Raw genomic sequence first — 9962 nt, 5'->3', positions numbered from 1 at the left:
TAGTAAGTTGAGCATCCAAACCGCCCAGGCCCCCCCAAAGCCAGCACGTGCAGTAGGATAAAAAACCCATTGCCATTGTTCTTGAGTTCTCTGTAGTCCTCATTGTCCGCTATGTTCAGCAAGTCCGGTTTTATCCCATATAGCATCATTTTCTATGAGATTTTTTTTACATATTTAAAAGGAACTAGACTAACTCAGTGTTAAATAACCTTGAATTCCTTTTGCATTTTTATGTTTTCCTGTAGTGCAATACCTACCACAAGAAAGTGTACTAGGACAAACAAAAGTAAGTACACAGTCCAACACTCATAGGCCTTATCTTCAGTGTGAGTTTGCTGCTGATGTCTTCCCAAGGAAGACTGAAAACCAGTTAAATATAATCTTATAGCACATTCAAGAAATCTATGCACTGTTGAAATAATAAATATCTTTCCTATCTTCTCATTATTCTGAAAGAGATACAGTCCCTCTTTCCATTTTGGGAAGCTCACTTGTGACATATGACATTCTTATTAAAGGAAGAACAATTGCCCCTTGAATTCACACAGTTTGACTTTCTCTTCCTCACAGAAATGTGGTATAAGAATGAAAGTTTCTCCACAAGAGCCTTTGTGACTCTCATAAACCAACTCTTTCAATAAGTTTGGCAAAGTCACAAGTACATGAGTAACACGGGCTTTACTATGGACTATTATTTTTGGACAGTTTTAAACATATAGTGATTATCTATTCAATGTGCATATGTTAGTTCCTCGTGCAATATCTGAGTGCTATGAAACTAAATGGATTGGCATTTCTACAGCATAGTTCTCATGGGACTATGATTCAAATGGTGGTATCAGGTAAAGAATCATTTATTTCTCTTTTGTTTTTAGAGGAATGCCTTGGAAACACAGACCAGTTACCTCATATTGAGGCATATGATTTTATGAGAAATCAATAATCATCAATATACTTTAAGCTGTGCTCATTTATACTATTGTTTTTCTTTAAATCTTCCAAGACAAATTAAAATTTCTTCAGAGTCAAATATACACCAAGTTGCAAATAAAAATTACCTTCCATGTTTTCTAGCACTTTGACAATGATCTTCAAAATTATCATCTTCCCAACTGTAGCCTAAAATATAGGAACAGAAAGTAGATAATATATTAAAGGATATTGTACAAAATTGAATATCTTAAGTGAATTATGCCTTAGTTATTTGGCTCATTCTTACTCTTTCTCAAACACAAACATAGAAAAGTATCAATAAATAATACAGAGTTGTCTCCTTATTTTAAAACGTGAAGGAAAGTTCACAATCTTACCAATAGCCGTGAGGTTCCTGTATGTCTCTAGCATCACATCTTTGTAGAGACTCTTTTGGGAAGAATTCAGCAAAATCCACTCATCCTCAGTGAAGTCAATGTGCACATCTTCATAAGTCACTGAATTCTAGAACAATCCAAACAACAGTAAAACAAAGTGTGATCCTGACATTGGATACTTCTTTTTAAATGATATATTTGTATAATGCTGCTGCTTCCCACACTTCTGCCATGACATTACAATTAATGTAATCACCAGTCACTTAAGAAGGAAACTGAAGAGGAGGTTCATATGAGCCATTCATTGGCCCTTTAAATGGGATACAGCCTTGAGAAAGAAATGCCAATAAACAGATATACAGAGACAGACAAGAAATCAATACTACGGAAAAAAAAATTACAGAAATAATAAGAACAATGATTATCTCGAAAAGTGATGGGAAAATTGGGTATACTGACTCTTGCCTTTAATCACAGCAATCACTATAAAAGCAGATGAATTAAATTGAGTTGGATGTCAGCCAAAGCCTACGCAATGAGTTACAGGTACGGCAGAGTTACAAATTAATAAAACCCAGTATCCATCCAAAAAGCATTCAAATAAAAAAGGTTAACAAAAATCAGAGGTTTTACTGAAGTTCTTACAAAAAGTTTTTATTCACTTTAGTTATATATTCATCCTCCAGAACCTACAGAGGTCTAGTTTAAACTGTTTTATAATAAGATCTTAATAAAAGGGAGTGCATGTTTAACAGTTACAAATGGACCAAAGAAAACATCAGCTCTGCAAAAGATGATCATAAATAACAGAGTAGGAGAGTTGGGTCAGCAATTAAGAGGGCTTGCTGTACTTGCAGATAAGTGGGTACAGTTGCCAGTACTAAAAGGGGGCTTGTAATTATCCCTTACTTCAGCTTCTGGGGCCCCTTGGGACTAACATGAGGTACATACCCTTGTATATAGATACAACCTCATATTCATTGAAAGCATTCAAAGCAAAAACAAATTAGAGGCAGGTAGAAAGTCACACCCCTGTAGTGCAATGATTCAGAAGGCAGAGGTATTAATGTCATGGATACTACTCTCCTGGGAAAGAGAATGATACCCTCCACCAAACTTCAAATTTCAAGATATAGGTGAAGTTCAGCATAGAAACTTATCCTTGATATGTACAAAAACCTACATTCCAGGCTCATCAGACAATAAAACAATACACACACACACACAAGAAAAAAAAAACAAGTGTGCTACTTAGCCATTAATCCCTCTGTGCAGAAGCCAGGATCATTTGTATTTGTGAGTTGAGGACAGCATGGTCTAAGGAGCTACATTCAGTACCCAGAGCTACACAGAAAACATTCTCTTTCAAAAACAAAAGTAAGAAAAAATTAAAATAGAAATCAGGATAGCAAAAGGCTTAAGAGTGAACAGAAATTGCTTCAACTGCATGTTTTATCATTTAGCAATACCATCTATAATGGCAGTAAAGTCATAACAGCAGGACACACATAACCAGAAATGGGTTGTGGCTATAAACATGTAAATCCAATCCTCAATATAGATATTTCATCCAAACGATTTTTCCTACTCAATGTTCTACAAATACAACAAAGAAGAGCACCCTGGAAAGATGTGTTCAACCACTTCTTCTAATCTGGGACTTTTTCCTTTGATCAACTACATTCTAATCCTGATCCGTAAATATTCATGGTCATCCCATGATAAAAAATGTATTTAGTCTAACTTCAATGATGGTCATAGACTGAAACACTTGTTTCAGTGTGAAGTCTCTTATAACAATCATGATATTGACTTGATTGGCCATAACCCAGTCTAATAAAGCCACACCTAATAGTGCCATTCCCTTGGAGATTATTGGGTCTAACTACATTCAAACTATCAGAGTGGTTTATCTGAGTCTTAAGGTAGATAGATTCCCAGTTATCTGAGGAACTGCTATATTGGTTTCCAGAGTGGCTACACAGCTTTGCTCTCCCAGCTGCAATGGAGGAATGTTCTCCTTACTCAAAATCCTTGCCAGCATGAGTTGTCCTTGTGTTATTGAACCCAGCTATTCTGACCGATATAAGGTGAATTCTAAAAGCTCTTTTGATTTACATTTTATTGACGGCTAAGTATATTGAACATTTAGCTAAGTGTTTCTAAGACAGTTTAGATTCATCTATTTATAATTTCTTATTTAAGGGCCTGGGGAGATGGCTCAGAGGTTAAGAGCATTGTCTGCTATTCCAAAGGTCCTGAGTTCAATTTCCAGCAACCACATGGTGGCTCACAACCATCTATAATGAGATCTGGTGACCTCTTTTGGCGTGCAGGCATACACACAGACAGAAAATTGTATACATAATAAACAAACATTTTTTAAAAAGAATTTCTTATTTAAACCTTTACCACAATATTATTCAATTATTTTATTTCCTGATGTGTTCCTTCTTGAGTTTTTTTTTTTTTTTTGCTTCTGAGCAAGTAAACCCAAACTATACAGACAAACATGATGTGTACTCATTGTAAGTGGATTTTACCTGTTGAGTAAAGGCTAATCATAGTACAATCCACAGACCCAGATTGGGTAAGTGACAAAGATGGCTGTAGCAGAAGTTCATGGCTCCCAAACAAGAAGATTAAATAGACTAGATCTGTGGGTGTACTCAGAGCAAGAACAGGAAGGATCATGGAAGCAAATGGAGGTATGGAGCAGGAAAACACAGCAAGAAATTAATAGAATAAGAAAGCTTTCAAGGGTTGATGTTGAAACAGTGCAGTAACAACTTTCTGCAATCTTTGAGGTTAATTATAGTGAGGACTCCCTATACCTCAGAAATATGGAGCCTGTACTGGCCATCTTCTGTAATCATATATGGCTCTCAGTGGTGGGAATAGGAAATCAAGCCAGCTATAAAATATTCAGCACACACTTCTTGTGTCTGGGAAATACACCAGGAACTTGGTGGCTCAAGATTTGTATAGTGGCTAACCAATGCCTGGCCCAACTTGAGGACCAGGGTTGCTAGGAAAAGTGCCTAGATGTGCAGGATCCAGAAGTTGAATGGCTCAGAGAACTAGGGTAGAACCAAATACAAGTAACAATAAAGAAAAAAATCAATGTAATGATACCTAATTCCACGACAAATAGATCTCTAGGTCTCAAATCCAGTTCGCCTTTGTTGAGAGCAGCATACTTCTTTTTCCTGTGTTGGTTTCATTCCCCATTAGTAGCTCTCCTTGGCAGGTAACCTATGACCCTGGGATCTCTAACATCTTGGTTAATTAAAGAATTCCAACCTTCAGGTGTTAAGATCCACTCAAGATCTTCTGTACTCTTCCATAGGCTATTATAGATCTTCTATTTTGGTTGAACTAGTATAACTCCAGCAATTTGGTCTCATGATAAAGTCAGTCCTTTATTAATCTTTTTTTTTTTGACCCTTATCTGTACTTTATTTTTTAGCTGCTGGCTTGTCACAACTCCCTTAAGAGAGGTCTTTCTGATTTAGCAGCTTGGGGGCAGAGTTTCAAAACATGGCTTCCTGATTTGCCAGCACAAATGAGTCTGGCACTTTTGGGAGGTCTGGCTATGGAGCATTTAAATTTGATTTTTATATGATGGATTACATTGATAGATTTTCGTATGTTGAACCAGCCCTGCATCTCTGGGATGAAGCCTACTTGATCATAATGGATAATTTTGTGTTCTTGGATATGGTTTGCCAGTATTTTGTTGAGGATTTTTGCGTCGATGTTCATGAGTGAGATTGGCCTATAATTCTCTTTCTTGGTTGAGTCTTTGTGCGGTTTTGGTATCAGAGTAACTGTAGCTTCATAAAAGGAATTTGGCAATGCCTCTTCTGTTTCTATATTGTGAAATACATTAAGGAGTATAGGTATTAGGTCTTCTTGGAAGTTCTGGTAGAATTCCGCATTGAAACCATCTGGTCCTGGGCTTTTTTTGGTAGGGACGTTTTTGATAACCGCTTCTAATTCTTCGTGACTAACAGGTCTATTTAGATTGTTGACCTGGTCCTGGTTTAACTTTGGTATATGGTATTTATCTAAAAAAGTGTCCATTTCCTTTACATTTTCCAGTTTTGTGGCATACAGGCTTTTGTAGTAAGATCTAATGATTCTCTGAATTTCCTGTGTCTGTGGTTATGTCCCCCTTTTCATTTCTGATCTTATTAATTTGCAAATTTCCTCTCTGCCATTTGATTAGTGTGGATAGGGGTTTGTCAATCTTGTTGATTTTCTCCAGGAACCAGCTTTTTGTTTCATTGATTCTTTGGATTGTTTTCTGTGTTTCTATTTTGTTGATTTCAGCACTCAGTTTGATTATTTCCAGTCTTCTACTCCTCCTAGGTGAGTCTGTTTCTTTTTTTTCTAGAGCTTTCAGGTGGGCTGTTAGGTCCCCAGTGTGAGCTTTCTCTGTTTTCTTTAAGTGGGCACTTGTGAGCAACAGGCAATTTCCATTGGGATAGATTCTTGTATATTGATATAAACTTAAATTAAATTTGAATATATTCCTATTTTCATCTATAATATTTGTATATCTAAGCAAAATTACTTTGTTATATTGAATATACGCATGCTTCTACCTCTGCTAAGGACATTTTGTATATCGATACAACTTTAGGGTGTATTTATCATATTGCAATATACATGTCTACCTCTGATTAAGATACTTATAGTTGTTTACATTTTGAGGTCACAATCCTCATTTGTTGGACAGTTGTTTAAAGATTGTTTACTATTCTAATATGAAGTCTTAGGTTATATAGGTATTAAGAATTAAAGGTCAATAGTCATCCATATTTGTCATACTTATAGTAAGACTAATCAGGTTGTTTAGATACATAGAGATTGTATTCTGCCTAGATAGGTAAGTAGTCTTCAACCACTTCAAAGAGCTGGAGAACATGGCATTTAAATAACTTATGGCTATGCTGACGTGAGAAATGATTTATCAAATCTATTCCTGAGAGAATGTTGAGCATGGAAGTCACCCCTCTTGGAATTTCTTTTCTTCTTGGCAAAACTGGCCTTTGGGCAAGGAATTGCCCAGGCATGAACCACTCACAAAATGCATGATGTCCAGACAGGACAAGCAGGATAGAAGAAAAAAGACTGTCAACTCTTGCCAAGACAGGGTAAGATGGTTTTGAAAGATTTCCTGCCTCTGAAAATAGTCTGCCAGTTACTCTGGGCCTTAGCCAAATTTGGTGGCTCCAACGTTGCTAATAAGACTTTGGGTGATTGCCCAGGTAGCCAGTTGTCTCTGTCATTTGTTGCACATTTTAGAAGTTGCTTGATTGCATCTCCTGCTTACTGAAGAAATATTATTTCCTTTCTTCGGTCTTCAATGGGGTTGATCACTAGATAGCTATAGTTACTTTCCTCTCATGACTTGGCCAATTTATTTAAAATACAAGACTTAAACTTCTTAGGATAGGATAATTATTGAAACATTTATCATATGTTTCTTGCTTGATAGTGTTCATGCTTGTTGTAATTCTAATTTTTATACCTGATATTTGTTCTATTGTATATAATTTTGTATTAGGCTTAGAACTCTCTTATTTAAATAAAATGGGGAAGTGCTGTAGGAAATCCTACAGCCAGTAGCCTTTATGTGGCCCACTCAATTGTTCAGGGCCTCTTATACTATAAGTGCTGATGTTAAGCACACACTCCCTCTCACTTCTGGCTGCAGATTTGTTTGCTGTTCCCTGTTCGAGCAGAGGACTGTGATCTAAATAAATAACCCTATATTATCCTCAATTCTGAGCTAGTGTAGGATTTCGTTTTAGCGTCCAATTTCAAATTTCCAACTACATACTGTGGGGGCAAGTCTGAATGAAAAAATGCCTTGCTCTAAAGATAAACATATAAATAGTGCTTGGAAAAATAAAGAATGAAATCTGTAATAACCAAGTAACAGTGGAGAACAGAACCAAATAAAAAATAGTGTCAGAATGCATTTAAAGAAATGAAATTTGAAAAAGGATACAAATAATGCACTTTTTAAAACAAATAAAAACAATTTATTTTAAAAACAATAAGATATACCTCAGGTATTTTGACTTTGAAAAAGATTAGATCATTTCATTGTAGACTGTATGTCACTAATAATAGACTGATTGGTATTCCTCAAATGCACATGATGGGTTGCTGAGATGTGTAGCCTGATGCACTTACTTACTGTCAATGGCCTGTTTCTCAATCCTCACAGCTGACTTTACTGAGTCAAGCAGGATTGAACACATCTGCACAGGACAGTTACCTAACTGGAAACTCAATATTCACTGGCTCAAGCTAATCTTCCCAAATTATAAACTCACAAATCATGTCTGTCTTCATTCACATGCCATAAATGAATACATCTTGGCATGTTAAAAAGAAATCACTAAAAATGTCTGTATTAGTTTTCATTTTTATTGATGTGAAGAGACAACATGACCACGATAACCTGTATAAAGAAAATATTTAATAAATTTTGCTCATTTCTAGTTCAGTGAATTTTCATCATGGTGGGGGCATGATGATGTGGTGCTGGTTACAACGTGGTATGCAGACCACAGGTAGTTGACTGACACGCTTGGCAGTATCCAGAAAATATTAAGTTTCCAAACCCATCCACATTGACACATTTGTTTCAACAAGACCATACCCAATTAAAAAACCCACACTTCCTAATAGTACCACAACCCTATGAGAATATAGGGGCCAATTACATTCAATGCCACAATCAGGTTCTTTGTCATACTGGTGACTCCAGCAGTTGATTTCCTATCATTTCCCCCTGCAGTTTACTCAATAAACTATTCTTTCTACTCTGGTCTGAAGGCAGAAACCATGTTCTACATGCAAATCCTTCTCCTGTGACTGTAATGGATAGTCGACTACATGACTCAAGTGGGTAATTTTAAAAGTCTGAGGTTAGCCGGGCGGCGGTGGCGCACACCTTTAATCCCAGCACTCAGGAGGCAGAGGCAGGCGGATCTCTGTGAGTTTGAGACCAGCCTGGTCTACAGAGCTAGTTCCGGGACAGGCTCCAAAGCCACAGAGAAATCTTTCTCGAAAAAAACAAAATAAATAAATAAATAAATGTCTGAGGTTGCAGTCATTTAATTTAAGAATTTTGGAGGTGTAATCAAAAGGATAGCAAGGACAATGACTAGAAAGCAACACACTGGGATAAAGGTCACCTATGTAAATATAGGAGAGCTTGTCTCAGAAATATTTTTCTAAAAGGCTGGGAGTGCAGCTATTCTAGAATAGTCTTTCCAGTGAGAAATCATTCCATTCACTTGAGAGATTAATAAAGAAAAAGCTTTGTAATGATAGCATGCACCCCTCTCTGGTAAATGCTCAAAGAGGAGAGAGACGAGAACAAACACTGCATTCCACATGTGCTGCCATTCTAAACTTTCTCTTAGGTTCAGACTCTTGCTTACACTCAGAAGAATTTAAATAGTGACAGGAAACTGTCTAGCCAGTAAGGCAAATGGGAGACTCAAAGTTAGTAGTGGAGTGGGAACACACACAATGCCATTTACAGACGGGCGGTGGTGGCACATGCCTTTAATCCCAGCACAGGATCTCTCCCAGGAGGAGACAGGCGGATCTCCGTGACTTAAGCAAAGATATTACCATAATTATTATTACATAAGTATTCCAGAGACCTGAAATAGCAGGTCATACTTTAATGATAGGGTCTGAGGTGGAGGTGCCAGAAGGTGAGAAAAATAGACAAAGTAGAACAAAGAAAAGATAAAAGCTGAGGCAGAGGAGTCTTGCATATGATGTGTCTTATTCCAAGTAAGCTTCTTAAAAGGAATAGCTTCTTGTATACTACTTCCAGAGGAAAATGGAAGCCAGCAGAAATTACCATACAATGGGACAAACTCAGGAGACAGTGAATCAAATACCACAGCACAAAGGGATCACAGGATATCTCTAGAATATTGTGGACTAAGCACTCAGTGGCCTTGGGACTGATAACTGTAGCCCTGCATGATGTGAAGAGTACTGTTCTCAGGATCTGAAGACCTGCTCATAAGGACACAGGCTCCAGACCATTACCACCTCTCCCTAGCACATTCTTGCTTCCAATGTAGGAGCTCTATTTTATTCTGCATAGCTCAGGAACTTAGGAAAAACTACTAACACCTACACACTAGGCTGTTCCTGGCTCTGCCAAAAAGTCCCTGGGTTTGAGAAGGAGCTATGTTCCATCTCCATGAGGGAGAACTTAAATGAAAAGTGTTGCTTGATCAGGCCAGTCCTCTGCACAAGTGTTTTCCTTTTCAAACAGCTGAAATCATGTGCTTTGGGCAGAACATTAATTTTCCCTAAAAGAAAACTGGGTATTTATGGCAAACCAGGCCCGCGAGTTAATTGTGACCCTCTAATGTCCCCTTGAACAGCTTGTGAGAGGCCTGTTGTTTGATAAGGGATTAGGCCACGTCTGTAAATCAGAGTGTCTACTGCATCCTGGATTACAGCCAAATGTTTGGACAATCCTAGAGAACAAATACGTCTCCTAGCATCCTAATCTCTAACAGGCCTAGTTAGCATACGACTTATCTTTGGGTAATTTAGAGACAGCTCTCACTCAGCTAAATATCTCCTAAGCAT

At 37.4% G+C, this 9962-nt stretch overlaps 1 protein-coding gene across 1 annotated transcript in view; it reads right to left on the bottom strand.

The window, feature by feature from the left end:
• LOC101998302 (zinc finger protein 431-like) overlaps nt 1-1344 on the bottom strand; it is a 3043-nt gene extending 1699 nt beyond the window's left edge. The window contains exons 1-2 of the mRNA XM_013355329.1: nt 1311-1344; nt 1059-1119 (exon numbers count right to left, since the gene is read on the bottom strand). Of these exons, the coding sequence (XP_013210783.1) occupies nt 1059-1119; nt 1311-1344 (95 nt within the window). The remainder of the gene's footprint in view (nt 1-1058; nt 1120-1310) is intronic.
• Between the last annotated feature and the right edge of the window lie 8618 nt (nt 1345-9962).

This window comes from Microtus ochrogaster, unplaced genomic scaffold (assembly GCF_000317375.1).
Source record: "Microtus ochrogaster isolate Prairie Vole_2 unplaced genomic scaffold, MicOch1.0 UNK114, whole genome shotgun sequence".
NCBI lineage: Eukaryota > Metazoa > Chordata > Mammalia > Rodentia > Cricetidae > Microtus > Microtus ochrogaster.
Note: the sequence above shows the minus strand (reverse complement) of the source record. Positions and strands in the feature narration are given on the sequence as shown.